A 19,370-nucleotide genomic window follows, 5' to 3' on the forward strand; every position below is an offset into this window, starting at 1 on the left:
GAGTGTATCTTTTAATTGAAATGGCTGATGTTGTTTTTTTTGTAATACATTAATATCAGAAAGTGCTTCTGTGAGTGTTGTGTATGGCTTACAAACATTAAAAACTGCAAGTATTGACAGAAATGACGGTCATATAAATTATTTAAATACTTTGACTTCTGTGAAGGTGCATGTTGATTGTTTAAAAGTGTATATAAGTAAAAATTGAATTGATGCATCGAAGCGACGTGCAGAAGACGGTGAAACTCCAACTGCAAAAAGTTCACCTCGTAAAAAACAAGAAGAGGTATTTGATTTTAAAACATATTGCTTGTTTTGTGGTCAAGTAGCTGATGAAGTCGCAGAAAAAAAATAAAAGTATAAACGAACCATGAGTAAAGTAAGTACTCTTGATTTTAAAAATAACGTTTTGACGAAAGCTGAAGAAAGAGGCGACTTGTTAGGAAAATTAGTTAAAAATCGTATACTTTTTGAACATGACTTGGTAGCTGCTGAGGCTAAATATCATTTGCTATGATAGCTATTTGCTACTCTCATTTTTTAAATCGAATACCTACTGATAAAAAGCATCACAAAGATGATAACATCACACAGGCCATGAAAGAGAATTTTTTATATAGAAAATAATAATGATTCACAATTTACATTAAAAGAGTTGAAAGATATTCCTACCGAGTACGTACCGGATGATAAGACTATCATTTCTAAATTGAGGGAGAAGTATTTGACTGATATAATAATTGCAACTAAGGTTGGGTCATTCACTATTATATCTTTGCGTGACACACAGTCAAATATTTTATCTAAAACTTGATACGAGAATAAAAAAAAGCTCACCCGAAGAAGAACGATTACGAATAGTAGAAGCTGCTGCGGCGATATTAGAGAAGATATTCGATCATCTGTAGTTGAAACAAAGTCTTATCCACCTCCAAATAATTGATTATTGATTATTATCAATAAATAAATATATAATTAAAATTCATTTGAAATATTTGTTTTAATATTGTATGTTTGGTAAAAATAAAATAAGTATTATTTAGAGAATACAGGTATATAATTTATAGTTAATATCTATAAATATGGTATATTAAATAATAATAAAAATTGAATAATAATAACAACAATAACAATAGTATTAAGTAATAATACTAATATTAAGTAAATAATTAACAATATAACTCATTTATTTATTGTATTCTACTGGCTGACCTCTCATTATCGTATATACAGGTAAGCGGTCCCTTACTCTGCGCTGTATCTCAAAAAGAGTTGAACGTACATAAAATTACTTCAGACAAAAGTTGAAGAGAATTTTCCGTTCTACAATTTCTCTAACCATCTTCAAAGTCATTTGGTGTAAGGGAAATGAGATATTTGCAAAAAAACTGATTTTCGTGAAGTTTGACCTTAAATGTCTTTAGTCGCGTACACGTGATTACATGAGACTTTTGAGGTAAGTTTTATACCATCAAAATAAAGACGTATGCAAATTTTTAGCTTATTATCTTTCATTCCGAGGTTGCATCCTTATTTTACCGGACTAATAAGAAGGAGCCATTCTTGTTCCTATTGCTGTTCCTTTTTGCTGTGGATAAAAGTGATAAAATCTAGAGCAATTCATAGTTAAAATGAAATTGATTAAAGTTATAAGAAAATCTGACGAATGTAGTGTATTTTTGGGGCATTGGTTTAAATAGTATTTTATAAACTCAAGAACTCAATGCTTTGTTGGAATTCAATGTTTATGTACAGTGATTGAACATGATTTTTATTAATATAATATTTTTAGGAAGAAATAGATACATTTTTCAAAATGTGCAAAAAATATTACTATTTTTTATGTATGAAGGCAGGCAGACCTGTCACAAATTATTTTAAATGGCCATCAACAAATGAAGAAATTCTTTCAGTTGAAGAAGATATTGAAGCTACAATTGGTCTGCCTGGTGGATATGAAATATCCTTGTGGATATTTGGTAATAAGTAGAACTTTTGTGTTTTTGGATATTGTGTTATTAGTAACTTAATGGAATCGTCACTAAAGTTTTCTTGTAAAGCATGATTTTTCTATGTACTTAGATATTTTTAAATGAAATTCTTCATTACAACTCTATCTCAAAGTTTATAGGTGGATTTGTTATTGTCATTCTGCTTCCACAATATAATCCTTTACATTCATTATTACAGCTACAACCTCCTTGTCAGCAGGAAATATTACAATATTCTATTTATTTTTCAAAGAAGTTATGGCTTTTTGCTGCAATTTTGTTAAATTGTTGTTTATAGCAAGGATGTCTACAAATGAAGGATACAAAAATGTTCGAAATGAATAGATTTAAAGGAAATCCTAATCCGAATGAGGTATGAATTTTACGAGAAATTTGTGAACCTTCTAATCTGCTTCTGCAATGTAATTGTTATTTGAAAAATAATGCTTCGTTTATATGGTAAAATTTTGGAGTTGGTGCTAAGTTAAACTTTTTGGTAATTACATCAATTTTACTTTCTTTTAAAGTATATTTATATATAGTTTGTTTTGTGTAAAGTGACATCTTTAGATTTAAAAGGATCGTCTATGTTTGCAGTTTGATCAAAATAATCTAAAAGTAATGAAACATTGTATTATATTTACATATATATATAAATACAAATACACACCAGTCATTATTGAATCAAATTGCTAATATAAGTCCTCAATATAATCACAATTACTATGATAAGACATATCCTGGATTTTTTTAGGCTGGAAGTGCTCAAACAAACCCAAATCATATTACACATTTAGCACTTTTACTGCTGTGGACTGTTATGTAAATACATTTCATTTACAAGTTTTGTAATTTTAATTAAATTAATGTTTATGGCTAAAACAAAAATAATATTCGTGAATAAAAGTATTTGAATTATTTTAAAATTCAATTATTCATTTTTATCAAGCGTAGATTAATTTCTCAACAGTCTACACAAAGGTTAGTAATGCCCTTGTATGCTACTTTCCTCTCTATTTACTTGATAGTTTATACAACACTAATTAAAACCTAGATAAATAATTTCATTTTAAATACATTTATTTTTAATTTTATTTAACCTATAGAATTCAAATAAATATAAAACTTTAATATTTGAATATCAGTTACTCTATAATTTTCATTATTAATTGTAATGTTACGTAGTACACATGATACGAAGTATTAAATTATGATTATATTCGAGTTTTGGGAATGTTTGAGACAGCAAATTTATAGTTGTTGGTGACGCCCCGCAAAGGCTATTTAATAAGACCCTTAAAGTTGTCTGCTTATGGTCTAGGACCGATAAGTTATCTTTAAGAAAGCTCAAAACTTATTCAACAAATAAAAAGAATAATAATTATTGTTTTCCATAATAAAAATACTTGCATTTGTAATACGAAAAACAAAAGTTTAATGAAAAAGAATAAAATACAATAAAATTTAAATATATGTCTAAAAATTTGTGGTTTTGTATTGATAGTAACAAAATTATTGATTTTACAATACTTGGTCAATAAGTTACAATTTTCTCTGAAATGTTATAAAATCACAATTTTTGTCTACTGTATTACACAAACTATGAAATATGACATACATTTGGAGGAAGCCTATATATAGCTAATACAGAATGTAAATTGGGAAAATAACTCCTTATGTATTGGGCTGTAAACTAACCCTTTCTCACTCCAAGACGAGACGTTCCAGCGTGAAGAGCGCCGGAGTCTCGGAATGAGACGATTTCTATTTCATTTGTAATATCTCTATAACTTAACCCATACTGGCTGATATCATACCAAAGGCCAATACACGACCTAAACTAACCTTTTCAACTATTGTTTCTACTTTTGAATGCTGTTAGGTGACATAAACAACTAACTAAAATACAACACTTTCTCAATTATTGGATCGTGGTGTCATGACGAGTAGTGGAGCGTTTTTTATGTTATATAATTGTACGTTTTTATTAATTTAAAATGTTTCTAAGTTGTTTTAGATATTAAAATTAATAAAAAAAGTGATGACAGTCACTCAAGAAAACATTTCTGCTGGTTATATGTCCGAGTATCCATGAAGAGAGTGTTGTAGAGTTTGTTTGAAAATTGCCTGAACAAGGTTATGTTTAAGTTTTGAATTTCGTTTTAGTAATTAATGTTATATTACACATGATTTTGCATGTTTTTTAAATGGTTTTTATCATTAAAGTATTGAAACTTCAAAAAGAATTAAAAAAGAACTTTTTATGGTGAAAAATAAACTTTTACTTAATATTTTCCAAAGCCCTGTGTTTTTTTAGCAAAACAAACTTCTAGCGCTTGAATAATTTTTTTAATTGTGTCTATTGTACAATATTAGGTTATTACACATGATCTTAAATTCCACAATATTCCAGGTAACTTTTCTTGACTTTTTCTTCATAAAAACCTTCCTCGGATTTCAATGGACATTTTACAAAAAGAATTAACCAAATTGGTCCAGCCGTTCTCGAGATTAGCGCTTACCAACACATTTGGCGATTCATTTTTATTTATAAGAAGATAAGCTTTAAATTGTCCACCAACCTGAAACTTACAACAATAATAATATTAATTTTTATCTTGATTTGAAACTAAAAGAACAATAACTGTCAAATTTGAGTTATTTATTTTTACTGGTTTCTGGAATAAAAAAGAAAATCTATAGAACAGATACAGACAGACTGTATACTTTAATATGCTTTCTCATTTATGTTTATATTACATTTTTTGTTTGTCTTGACAGGAATAACAAATTTTCAAAATATTACCGGCGAGTTCATAAACACCATGTATATATATAACCATTTTCAGAACAAGAGTTAAAACATGCGCTGTGACTCATGGACGGATCATATAATAAAAGAAAATGTGGGCTATTTTTAACTAGAAGAGTGCTTTTATTAAATTATAAGAATATTTTCGTGAAAAACTAATTACGAATAACTGACATATAATAGACACTTGTATTCTGATTACTTTGAATGTGTTAATCCGACTGATTCTCTTACAGGTTGATGTAAATCCAGAAAATTTGAATATATGAATTTGTTACTACCTGCAGCAAAGTCTTCTCTAGCTGTTTGCGCAAGGCCAGCTTAGCAGCGGCCTGTCTCTGTGCAGGCGTCTGTGCCTCATCAATCCTCTGCCGGTCCTAAAAGTGCAAGTTTCATATTATTGTACACAATGAAAACAACAGCAACAGTGGAACAGTGAGAGACACAATGACAACTACCGACCTGTTCAGACAGTTGGGAGAGCTGCATGCCAACTCCCAACTTGACGTCCACCAGACTTGTCAGCTTGAAACAGACGTAACATTCATATACACTGACTGCACCAATTATAAAAAATAATTACATTGTAAATGAACAATAATGCTCAATTTCAATAATTATAGTGATGCTCTACAAGAGTTGTGGTTTTTATTGCATTGGCTTTTACCTTTATTTTAATAAACAGATTTTGTAAAATCAGACAGAAAGACAAATAAAAAAGATCAGGCGAGTTTCACTGAAATGGAGCACATGAATTATTAACAAATAAATACTAAAATTCCACAGTTACTAATCCTTCTTCTTTAGGGCATATAAAGATGCAGATTTTTACAGAACAAGGTAGATTATAGACTGTTCCCCAATCATTGTATAGAAAAAGTCCGATACTGAGCTTTCGAAAACCATAGGAAGTGGGAGAGAGATCTATGCACTTGTTAGGATCACGTAACTTGAAAAGGACAAGCATAGGATTCAGGTTTAAGAATTATCAAAGAAGTGATGAGAGGTATAGCTTTGAAGACATTTAAACATAATTTACAGCATTTCTTTGAGGATACACAGAGTTAGTAAGGTGATGAGGGATACGGTTTTGTTAAGGCCAGGTTGGTAGGAACTGACAATGAATTTTTTTGGGAGTTTTTTCATGCAGGCTGGGATAATTTGTATTGGTTCCTGATACAGTTGGTGGTATGCCCTCTGTACTTGTGCTTTTGTTAATCCACTATTCTAGGACAAGAGAACAGTAGTTAATAAGATAGGGTAGTGGGAATAAGTGGTGGAAGGGGCGGTTTGGTGTTATTAACCTGTTGACGAGTGCGCACAGCATTTGCCGTGCCCCTATGACGGTCCATACTGAGTGACTCATTGACCAGTGACAGACTGTTAGGGAGTAAAACAAAAAAAACTTTTAAATGTTAATAAACTTGTTTATTATAGTTTAAATGTATATAAAAATACATTGTAGATTGTTAAAAGCAATATCCTCGTTTTAAAACTTTGCTAATATGTGATACTGCTCAAAACAAGGATATATACAAAGGGCGACCACACGTTGAACATTCATAGCTGGTTTCTTTTCTTCTTTGTCCAGTTCGAGTAGTGTGTTTGCATGCACACATAGCACTGCCTGAGTAGTTTTCGCTTCTTTGGGTTATTCTGGGGGAGTGGCCTTATAAAATGGCGACCTTGGAGGCGTAGCGGGTTTTGTGTCCCGCCTCCGTAAAATGGTTTTTTAAGTTATCACCAGGTGCCACCACGATACAGGACTAGCAACGCTGTACAGAGACACTATTAGGAACAACTGAAAAGTTCCAAAAATCTCCGCTAGACGTCACAGTAAGTCAGTGAGAACGAATTGACAGTCATTAGTCTGCAACGGAAAATGCCGTGCCTCCTCATACGGGACCAAACGGCAAATGCCGTGCGCACTCATTTGGGTATGTTTTGCTGCACTCGTCAACAGGTTAAGGAAACACTGTATATGGGGAAGTAAGTATTGCTGCTTTTTTGTTGTTTTAATGTCAATATCAGTTTGAAAGAAACCTCTCTTTAGTTTTTGGGGGTATAAAACAAGGTTTCAAAGTTGGGCTAGTTTTCTGTCTCTGTCATAAATATGTTACTATTAACTTTCAGTGATTCATTAAACTTGCTACACTTACTGTTTATTTAATTCACTGCAAAATAGTGTGCAACTGCATTTGAAATTTCAAGGAAAGAGATTTTAGCATTAGATATAGTATCTTCTCATAGACGATTTAGAGATAAAAGTGTTTGTGATGTATCTAAGGGTTTTCATACACAAAATAGACAGTATAACAATAGAGGTTTTAAAAATAGGTGGTTGTTTACTGCTGACACACCTTTTGTCCGAACACAAGCACTGTGATGCATGAATATATATAGACATTAATCTATGAAGTTGAAGTAAAATATAATCTACAAAATCACAATATTTCTATTCTTTGGTTATCCATTTAAAACATTTGTTTTGCAGACATCAGATCAAAATTTGTTATAAATAATATTAAAAATTAAAATTAATTATTGATATCTCAAATCACTGGTTTATAATGATCGTGCCAGGACTCTGCTCAACTGAAGAACAACATTCTTCAAGCTATCACCAACATGCCATGCTGGTCAACATGCTGAAAAAAGTGAAACGTGAGATTCCGTTCTTTGTTTGAAGTTTGTTTTTTACGATGGAAGGATTGTGAAGGAAACAGGATTTTTCCAGACATTTGCCATCGGTTCAGTGATACAAAAAATCGGTAACACTACGTTTCGAGATCTGCAATCTGATAAGGTAAAGGTAAATAAAAGGCAATCTCTTCTTCAGGTAAATAACTAACCTAAGACATAGATTCTGATTAGCTCAGTGTAGTGACAACAATGAGCGTTATCTGTATGATGTCATATTAAAAAATAAGTCAAAATAAGATTTAAATGTTTAATTTTATCATATAAAAAGAATTAAATACATATCTTCATTACTTTATTTTCAGTTTAATTTGAAAATAAGCAAGTTTATAAAAAGAAACATTGTCTATAATACCAGCACAAAGGTTCTTCCAAATATTATATTAATAAATACAAGTACATTCGTAAACTGGAACTGCTTGTACAGTTTTAAAGTAGTTTTTTAAGACAACTGCCCTTTAGTGGTTAAATCTTTGCTAATCGAAAAGTATAGTAAAAATATAACTGCATGTGGACCTAGCTATAACTTTAATGTTTGTAAATCGTAGTATAACTAATAAATAATCTTTTATTACTGAATTTAAAATGTGGTGATCACTACCATCACTACAACACAATGAAGTAGCAATAAATGTATAACAAATATCATTCACTTTATTAGTAATCTAAATTTTTTCATTTATTATAAGAGGCTGCTATTTTAATCCTTACATATTTTAAATATACTATTTCTGTACTTAATTTGAAACAAAACTGAATCAACTCACTAACACAATAACTATAGAAAAATTCCACTATTTTAATTACAGTCCCGCATAAGCACTATGGGTCTTTTTGCCTACTGTTATGTGAAGAATGCATCAGAGAGCTCTGTTATTGTATTTACCAAAGTGCAGTTAATTTGCAATCTGTGGTAAAGATATCAACTAGTAACTTTCACAGTTGGCTGCTAGAATGTGGGCATAATTAACCTAATCAATTACTGGGTTTTAAATATTTTGTATTTTGTCTTCGGATGATACCTTACACAAGAGTCAAATCACAGCATAAATGCATGTTTACTTTCATAACTAACTACGCCTTACAGCTGCAATGTAAATACACACAAAGAAGGCTGTGGTTCAGGTTACAACTTGTTTGCTAGATTGCAGTCACGCACTATGAAACGTCACGATGTGAGGTAAGGTCCTCCCCATACACGTAACGACTGGTTAGACAATTTGGTATGAATTGTTTGACATACTATCATGTGTGGGGAAATTGTTAGTCTGAGAACTGATTTATATCAACCATAGTCCAACCAACACCAGGAACTGACCTGTATGGTACACTGGTGATAATATTTCTTCAGTTGAGGTTTGGAAATAGTTGTGGGCATCAAAACAAAACGAATTTCAAATTTCTTTTGTTTTGAACAATGTAATCTGATGACCAATAGGACCGCGTGTAAGAAGTGATAGCACACAGACCAAACGGAAACAATGGTCTACTAACTTTAACCATTAGATTGGATGGATTAGATGGTTATGTATGAGAGGAGGGGGAGGCAACGTAAAGGCAACAAGGGGTAGGATTAATCAAGATAAAATGCACTAGTAGAGGCAGCCTTGGATTAACTGGTGTCATAAACACATTGACGATTCCACAACACATTACTTGCATGTCATAGATTTTCATTTCATAGGTTATATGGTGTAAGATGTATCTTACAAACATAGTAATGTTTGGGATTAATCAAGTCCTGATTTAAGAAGTTTAAATTATTTCTTGATTACATACGTTTTTGAGACAGATACACAGTTTATGAGATTTTTCTAGTTCTACAATGAAATTCTTCACTTATTCTTGGGGTTTTCCCAGTGCCTTAAATTTCTGGTTGGTAGCCACCCTGAACTAGCATGGGTCTTGTCAAATTTTAATATTATTTGTGTAGTACATATGACGTATATTCTTGTAGTGGCCTAAAAGAGTACGGACGTCATATGACGTTTAGCCTCTGTATTGTTCTATTATCGCAAATGCATTGCGATTACTGATTGCCTTTAGATAGATTAGTCTGTAAAGTGGTTCCATCTATTGGCAACATACTTAACTTCGATGCTTGTGCTCACATTCACTTGTAATCTGATTTTACTACCAGATCACAGTAACAACCTGGTAGAAGCCACTGACTCAAGGTCGCGTTGCTGTCAGAATATGCCACCACATTATACTAGTCATTCCTTGTATACTATAATAATAATAATAAATTCGTTTATTTGTCGTAAAACATGTTACATGCATTGACAAAGTCTAATTCAGCTACAGACTAAGTAGCATTGTCTCTAAATAATATTTAATAAGTATAATACATAAATATTATATATATATAACAATATAAGACATTAATTGTCTAGTTGATAATTATACTAGTGATATGAGTTTATCTTAAAACAATCATTAAAAGTCTATTATGTTAATAGAAAAAAACTCATCAATATTATATAAAGGGTTTTTTAATAGTCATTCATAAAGTTTATTTTTATAAATTTTAAGAGGGAATTTTTCTATCAAATGTTTCAATTTGTTATACACCTTCAAGCCAATTATAACATGACTATTCAAAGATTTGCTCAGTCGACAATATTCAATTAAAATGTTATTTTTGTTTCGTGTGTTATAATTATGTGTTTGTGTATGGTTTATTAAGTCCTTATTATTTAAAATGTAAACAGATAAGTCAAACAAATATAAATTAACTATTGTAAGTATTCCTTGGTTAATGAAAACAGGTTTACAATGATCAAGATATTCAGCTTTACCAACAATTCTAACAGCTTTCTTTTGAAGCACCAGTATTTCCTGAACTCTAGCACTATTTTCCCACAGTATTAATCCGTATCTCAAAATTGACTGAAAGTATCCAAAATATGCAGTCCGAACATAATTTTTACTTATGCAGCAAGATAGACGTCTCAATAAAAAAATAATTCTAGATAATTTAGTACACAGAAAATCAATGTGAGGTCCCCATGAAAGATTATTATCAATATGAATTCCTAAAATTTTGATTACACTACTTGATTCAAAATTAAAACTATTTTCAGGAATTGATTTTAAAGTAAACAAAATGTTTTGAGTTTTAGTTTCATTCATTAAAAAACCGTTTTCTTTAAACCATATTGATGCCTTGTTTATTGTGGTGTCGGTTAATTTCTTTAGTTCATTCAGGTTATTACTACTATTGAAAAAAGTTGTGTCATCAGCGTAGAGAAGCGTATTAGCATCAACAGCCAATGTTATATCATTTATATATATGATAAAAAGTAAGGGTCCAAGTACAGATCCCTGAGGGACACCATACTCTATTTTGACTTCCTGTGACCAACTTCCTTTGATGTATACTTTTTGTGTTCTATTGATGAGGTATGATTTTATAAAATCAAGGCATACTGTGCATACAAATCAAAGGCATACTGCATACTGTGGCCGTATTTATCTTGTGAGAGTGACTTATATTTGTTGAGCAACCATCTAGTTTGTTACTGTTGTCCAAATAGCAGTCAATATTGATAGAGTCTGTCGCAGTTAGGAACTAAGACATTTGATTTTGAAAAAGTACTGAAATATTGACTTGTAGAACATGTAGTCCTTTTTTAACAAGATTTACAATATAAATAGAAAAATTTTAATACAATTTAAGGTTTTTATTTTTTACTCCTTTTGGTAATTTTTTGGACTTCACCATTACTCATTTTAGCCTATCAAAAGAAGACTTCATATGACTTCCATACTCCTTAAAGGGTTAACTAAGCACAATGCAAGCGGTCCAGATTTGTTTGTTTCCACAAAATTTCCGTTATGTTAGATTTAAAAGATTTTGTCACAATAAATAGGTTATTGCATACAAATTCTGAAAATTTTCACAAGCAGCAGAGTTTTTGTATTCCAAAATTGTTTGTTTAGTTTTCCTGAGTCTGGATGAATACACATAGTAACATATAAAGACAACTACAAATATTATTTTTTACAAATAATAAATACATTTTAAATATTTAAACTATTGAGTACCTGCTGTGAGGGCGGAGGGGCGGGGGAGTGGCGAGAGTCCTTGGTTCTCTCTGTAGAGAAACTTAGCCCCACACCTCGGCCAGCCAACACACTGCTGCTACTTCCTACAAAACAGAATCCATAAATTTAAACTTATATATTTTATATACACACAAACACCCACCACATGTAACACACACATGTAATTTAAAATGTACAAATTAATACTTATTTGTTTTTTTTTTATAAGCAACTCACCTCTCTGCAATGTGGGGGTAGTAGGATGCATGGACGGGGGCATGCCGGGAGCCAGAGACCGCCCTGATTGGGGAGCCAACATCATGCCTGTTGGCGGCGGAGCATGCACACTAGGTCCACTGCGTGCTGGGGGTGGCTGCTGTAACATGACACTAACAAGTCATTCTAGCAAGTTCAATTCATAAAAAGAGTATTGTCAGTGCCTTTCATTAAATATTAATGAATCATAAATGTTATAAAACAACTGTCACAAACTATACCATTACCTATATATAAGAAACTCAAATTCCTCAGTGTTTGTGAGAGCCTAGTGATAACCAGAACTTGTATAGTTGTAACCATTTCTAACCATAACTTTGAAAAGTTAGTGAATAGAGATTATGATGTTAAGTATAACTCTTTAACACTACTTTAGTGAACAAACATATATAATGGATACTAAAGAGATTTGTCGATTGTCTAAAAAGTTAAACTTAGTACGTATAATGTCTCTTTTATATCCTAAACTTCTCTTATTTTAACTCAGATTAAGGCTACATTAGTTATCCACCTGACGAAAGGATACATTGCAGATCTTGAAATATAGTGTTACAGATATTTTGTAATCACATAAAAACAGTAAGTACCCAAAAAAATCTTGTATTCTTCATAAGATTTCTGTTTATAAAAAGCTATCAAATGTCACAACTTTAATTTCTTTATTTGAAATATGGCAAAAATGTGTATTTGATATTTATTTAGTTATGTAATGTTAACATACTTGCTAAAATTATAATCTGATTAAATCATTACACGAAATAAAAGGTTACCAATTTCTTTGTAAGGTAACCTTTAGTAATACCTATACGGGGTTAGATAAACTCTCGATACTTTTAGGTAATCACTGTCATTGCCTACATAAGTAACATGTAAACATTGTTATGGAAAAGTAAAGTTTGGATAACAAACAAGCTAAGTACCAACTTGGTTCACATAATCATAACTTAATAGTTATGTATTGAACTAATGTATGGAAATATTCTGAAAATAGAATTGTTTTATACCCAAAAAATTATATTTCCCCCCATATTTTTGAGTATTACAGTACGTTTTGGTGTGGATACTCGCTGGGTGCACGATGACAAGTGACTACAACTGAAATAGTTTAAATCTTGCCCAGAACTAATATTTAAACAATTACAATTATAACATAATTACAATTAAGAAATATTCCTGTGTGAATTCAATATAAAAATGTATTCCTTAGCCATGTGCTATTTGTTTATAGATTAAAACTCTTAATTCCCAAAGTATTTATAGAATTTTTATAGAATTTTTAATTCCATAAAACTGACAGGTACTGACCCCTCTGAGCAAATGTGGTACAGGACTGGCTGGAGGCTTGTTGCGCAAGAGGGGTGGTGGCGGAGGAGCAGTTACAGGAGGCTTGCTGGGTTGTGGCGAGGGGGCTGGTGGAGCAGCAGCTGTGGTTGGGGGCACTACAGCTATGTTCTCCTTCATCTGCTGTGACTGTCGTAACTTCTTGAGTAGAACGAGCTTCATCTCCTCATTCCTAAGTTCCTCTCTCAGCCGCCGCACCACCCTCTCCCTTTCTAGCACCTCAGCAGGACTCAGCTCCTAAAACCCCAAGTGCGTTTACTATTTACAATATTCACCATGTTTTCATGAGCCTGTTATTGTGAAACAAGTTTTTATGATTAAGGTCTCTAATAATTAAATCTAGTAATGTTTTAAGGCTAATTATAAGGAAGAGTAAAAAAAAATTATTAAACTTTGCTAGTATGATCTAGTACAAGCTGTCTGAAGAAACTTTACTGTGTTAATAAAGTAAAAAACTCTGTAAATAGTTTATTTGCAACGTATTTCTTTAAAAATTACATGACATGTGAACATATATTAAACAACTTGCCTAACCTTAAAAAATAAATATTTTGTAAACAGTTTAAATGTGGTAAACAAAAAAAAAGAACTAATTGCAGGGTCTTATATTTAATTTTTACTATAAAAACATAGAAATAGGAAATATTTTTATAACCTTTTTATGTTTCAGTCTGTCACTTTGAAATAATTAAAAAAATTGTACCAAAATGTTTCTTTTTACAAAGGTATTAAGCCCACTAATAATGTGGTATAAAGCTATGGTTGAAACAATGTAGTAATTATAATCTACAGTAATAATACTGGATACGTTTCCATTTTGAACATAAAAAATAAGTTTATCAATATTATAAAGCTACGAATTAAATTATGTACTCTTTGTCTACTTACTACCTGTAATTAAATTTATCCTACACCTGATTTGACATCGAATAAACCATTTAGGCCTACTAATAGCCATAGTGAAGGACAAATTGAATTGATATATAATGTTGTATGGCTTAGGCTTAGTTGCTATACATCAAAACTAAAATTATATAATCAAGCCACTACATAATTATAATGTGTTAATGCATGAAAAAAATATTAGTAGTAGAATGATTCCAGTGTACTGAAATTATCCCACAGGACATGCGTTTAAGGCATATTTGGACATAAAGTTTGAAATAAAATTGTTATGACTTTAAAATATTATTATTAATACTTAAGTATTATCACTATTATTACTCTAAAAATTAAATAATTCTTTTAGTTCTTCCAGTAATTTCAGTTCAAATTATTAATTCAATTTGTAACAGAGGGCAAATGGTTGTCTTTGGTAGTATTATTTAATATTTCCTTTGTCTTAAATAAAGAAATTATATTTTTACAATCCCCTCTTTACTCCATGGTTTGTTGTGATGATTCATATGTTGGAATTTGCAACCCATTATGTACTGAGGACAATGACTGCTTAAGCAGAGATTTCATATTCTGGAAATCCCTAACCCTTTTCCACCCCAGTATTTCGATAGTCAATGCATTCCATTGAAGGTGCAATTATACAATTTTCAGTCTCAAAGTAGTGATGGGATAATCAATCAGATTTATAATTAACCCTCCATCAGGCGCTTAAAATTAGAAACACCATCAGGCGCTTAAATAAAAAAATTACTTTCTTATGTAATGAATTTTCCAAATAAAAAATTCAAAATCTTAAAAAATGTTATTGTATAGTAACAACATGATTTATTTTAAGGAATAATGCAATTAATTGTAAAAATGTTTAACCTACTGTAATAATAATATGGAAATTAACTTAATTTTTAACTTCTTACAAAAACAACTTACTTCAATTCTTGAGTTATTATACAATGTAATGTCAATTATTACTCAAAAATTTTTTTTTAATACTACACAAAGTTTCAAAACATTTTCCTTCTGGTTATTATAACGACAATGTTCACTCCATAAACAGTACTGAAATGTTCCCTAGCACACGGGTACTGTACTGACAAGTCTCTCGTCTTCATTCTCCATTTCACAAAATTCAAATAAAATATATTGTAAAACTTAAAAAGAAACCATCACAGGTCACACATTAAGTACTACATAAAAAATAAACACAATAAAGCGCTCACGGAGATTTCGTCCAAGCACTACAAACACAAAATCGGGCGCTCACGGAGGAATCGTCCAGTCTCGTACGGAAGTAGACGTCATACTGACAGATTTTGACAAAGATAAGCGGGAGGCTATTGTTTCGCTTCCCCGAAAGATGCTCGTGAAGTACACTGCGGGAAACGACTGCCAACATCAGAAAAGTAGTACTATTTTTAATAATAAAAAATACACGGAGGAAAACTCCGTTTAGCGCCCGATGAAGGGTTAAAACTTATTCTTTGAATATTTACAACAATCTAATGAAATTACTGATCATTTTGAGTACATGGTCAAATGAATTACACGAAAATTGATCAATTGATTTTTATTGACGACAAACAAAACTGTTGAAGAATTAAGTTTCAGTTTTTTGTAAAAATGTTTCTTAAGCACTTTAACCAAGATATAAACTTTACTATACTACATATAGCTAAGCAAACAGTATTAAAATGTACATACATGTAATATGTTGTCTTTAACACATGAGCCTATGTTTTTTTTGTTTATTTTTTTTTGCCGGTTAAAATAGTTAGTGTAATAGTAAAGCAACGAATTATTGTGAAATTTCAATAAGAACTTGGAAAAACTGCTACTGTAACTTATAATTTACTGAATGAAGTGTAATGGCAGTGAATGTTTATTGCGTGCATGTGTTTTTGAATGGTTTAAGTGTCTTAAAGATGGCAGACAATGTTGATTCGTGCCCAGGTCGCCTTTCAACATCCAAAACGAATGAAAATGTTGAAAAAGTAAGTAATTTCATTCAATATGACCGTCAATTAGGTATTCGCGTAACTGGCGAAATTGTAGGTATTGAGATAAAGAATGTATATAGCAAATGTTACATAACAATTCAAAATGCGAAAACTGTGTGCTTAAAATGGTGCCTACAATTCTAATGTTTGAACAACAAGAAGCTTACAAAAATGTTTGTACTGACACTTTGTACAAAATGACCAAAATGTTTTGGAAACAATGATAAAATCATAGTTTTAAACTTATAATCTGGAAACGAAGTGCCAATCCATGTACTGCAAGAGCCCAACTTCAAAAAAGCTAGCATGAGCAAGTCAAAATTTAAAGCAATGATTTTATATATATATATATATATATATATATATCCACGGGATTGTGTACCTTTACTAGGTTCCTGAAGGTCAAATAATTAATCAATATTACTATCTTGAGGTACTTTCTAAACTACATCACAGAGTAAGAAAAAATGTGGTAGGACAAATCATGGGTTGTTCACCAAGACAATGCGCCAGCTCATTCCAAAAGTTACAAGTGCATGCCTTGTAGCACTTGAACTAGTGACTGTATTATTAGATTTGTTTTAATTTTCATATTTGTTAAGTAGACCTGCCAGCCTCTGTTGACTATGCTAGGGACAGGCATTAGGGAGGACACAACATCAAATTTTAGCTCCATCACTATGCACATACTCAGTAATGGTTGAAAATGAAGCAAAGGTTTGTGATGGTATTGCTATGGTCTAAAGTGTGAAGATGTTCCACATCATTCATATTCCCAGCATTGCTTTTCAGTCCTTTCTATCACAAGCCCAGACGGAACCATCAGGAGACAATGTGTTACACAATTTCAGCTTACAGTTGGTTAGATTAAAAACCTTGACAATTTGTTGCAGCCAGATGAAACAATGATGGGGTTGCTATGTTAGGGAGAGAAGCGGACACAAGATCCAATCTTGAGTAAAGTGTATAGTTCAAATAGCTTATTGAAATAGGAACAAACAGGGCTGACAAAAGTCTTTAGTTTTTGTTCCTATATACTGTATATTTTCTGTCCTTAGTCTACAATTCTTATCCAAAAAGGATCTTTATAACTATTTCATTTACAGCAATATATGCCCAAAATGTGTTAAAATGCCAACAGAGAATAATTTTGCTAACCTAAACTGATATCTACCATACCTTGATTGGGGGGAGGGGTGGCATCTCGCCATCATCGCTATCACTGTCTAAGCTACCACTTCCATTAGTGTAGCCGTTGAGTCTGGGTTCATCGTCTGTCACCACTACAACATCTGGACTCTCTGCATAGCTACGCAGCTCGGTGCGGGGCCTCAGGCTTCTACGTGCACCCCAACCCTCCACCCGAGCTGCTGTCATCGGGGGGTTCTCTCTCCTGGTGCTGTAACCCACATTAAGTAATACAACTCTTAATTAGAGTACCTTTTTGACATATTAACTAATATATTACTGAAGGCACTGCTCAACCACCTCAGTTACCTTTTTAGCAACAAAAGCTCAACCAATAAAATGGTCAAATTGTACTTTTGTGTTAATAGTATGAAGAAAACTTAACATACGAAATCTTCCAGGGAAGCACTAATTTTTAGTTTTGTTATTTAACTAAACAGTAGTATGTGATGGTATCGTTTTGTCTACTCTACTACGGAAGTGTAAGCATATCACCTGACTGAGCCATTGTTGTAGTTAGAAACCGATATATTAACTCTTTATCGAGTGTGCTTATTACTTTGTTTTAGGCATTATGAAGGGAAAATGATAGAGTATATACAATTGTGTCAACATTTTAGTAATTCTCAAATTAAAACAATTTAGAAAACTCAAACAGTACACAATTAGTATTACAAAAAAGTGGCATAATAAGTCCTATTTAAAAAGGTTAAACTTAGAAGACAGTAAACTTTGTTCTGGAAAAAAATGTGTTGGAAAAGATATAGCAAAACAATATATCAAACAACAAGCTGATGTTTTAAAGGTGCAAATTAGTTACAGAACTGTATTAACCCTCCATCTGTTAGACAACTAGTGACTAGTCGTTAAAAATGTTTTTCTCCAATGTTTAACAACTAGTCACTAGTCGATTTTGCAGTCAACTATTTAATCAAACTTTTGCTATCGAAAATAAAACTTAAGTAGGACAAATATTTTACCAAATTAATTGGGATGTTTCACAGATTAATTTGATAAATAGTTTATTGAATAATAATGCGTAATGTGTATGCATAGAAATTATAAAGTTACAATACAAATATTGGTTTGCCGTGTCCGGTCGCGCACTTCAAGAAAACACATAAAAATGGGATTTTTTCCTTATACTTCTGCTGCGGGAAATTTTGTTAAAGAATGACTTTGGCTACATCAATGCGTTCAGAATTTCTTTCTCAACAAGATCATCTGCTTCAAACATCTGTTTGTGATATATGTTGAAAAAAGACATTCAACGAAACCATTTTTTGCGATATTTCTGTAATGTTAGACGACTAGTTTCATTAGTCATTAGTATTTTGTTTCTCATAATATTATTAGAGTTGTGTTAGTACCAAACTTTTCCTTTGAAATTTGCCATCAAGTGATACAGATATCTTCAAGTAATAAATAAATGATGTGTTTATTTTGTAATCAAACTTTATAATTTCAAGAGGACTTTAGCCGCAATATTAATGCACCGGCATTACTCATTGTGTATTCTAAACTTTTATTTGTGAATTCTAAGCTTGTACGTATAAACTATACTGGGAACAATGGTTAATATGCGATTCATGTATTGTACAATAATTTAGTAACATTCACAGCTAAATTGTTAAATAAAAATCTTTATACCTAGGCCTAAGCCTAGATTTCAAATACCATTTATTCAATTATTTTTTTATTTGTTAAACACTACGAGTAACCTAGTAAATAAGTCAAGTGAACTTAAGACAATTATTATCAGGCAATGATTTTCAATTAAAATAAATTTACTTTATTTTAAGCATTTTCTGACGCTACATTGTCTGATTTTTACAACTTTTATTTCTTGGAAAAATACTTCTTAGGATTTGCAAACAAACATTTTAACATATAAAAGTATACAAAAAACAAACAAACAAATTTTTATTTTCATAACTTTTATGCTCTATAACATAGAAAAGGTCTTAAAATATAATAAAAATACAGAAAATATCTACAAATATTTGAATGTGAATATGCAATATTATGGGGAAAGTGGAATTTTTTATGTTTTGCATAAATAACCTTTTTATAACATTTTGTATATTTTGAAAAGTAATTTTTTTTAAATATTTCTAT

General features: G+C 31.3%; 1 protein-coding gene across 6 annotated transcripts in view; it reads right to left on the reverse strand.

Moving 5' to 3' along the window:
• LOC124354644 (transcriptional repressor p66-beta) overlaps positions 1-19,370 on the reverse strand; it is a 52,670-nt gene that overhangs the window by 11,851 nt on the left and 21,449 nt on the right. For 4 of the 6 annotated variants that reach the window (XM_046805262.1, XM_046805265.1, XM_046805266.1 and 1 more), the window contains 6 exons: positions 17,244-17,463; positions 13,135-13,407; positions 11,791-11,929; positions 11,554-11,657; positions 5,266-5,328; positions 5,085-5,180 (listed from right to left, as the gene is read on the reverse strand). In XM_046805262.1, the coding sequence (XP_046661218.1) occupies positions 5,085-5,180; positions 5,266-5,328; positions 11,554-11,657; positions 11,791-11,929; positions 13,135-13,407; positions 17,244-17,463 (895 nt within the window). The remainder of the gene's footprint in view (positions 1-5,084; positions 5,181-5,265; positions 5,329-11,553; positions 11,658-11,790; positions 11,930-13,134; positions 13,408-17,243; positions 17,464-19,370) is intronic. The other 2 variants (XM_046805263.1, XM_046805264.1) reach the window with 2 other exon arrangements.

This window comes from Homalodisca vitripennis, chromosome 2, assembly GCF_021130785.1.
Source record: "Homalodisca vitripennis isolate AUS2020 chromosome 2, UT_GWSS_2.1, whole genome shotgun sequence".
Lineage (NCBI taxonomy): Eukaryota > Metazoa > Arthropoda > Insecta > Hemiptera > Cicadellidae > Homalodisca > Homalodisca vitripennis.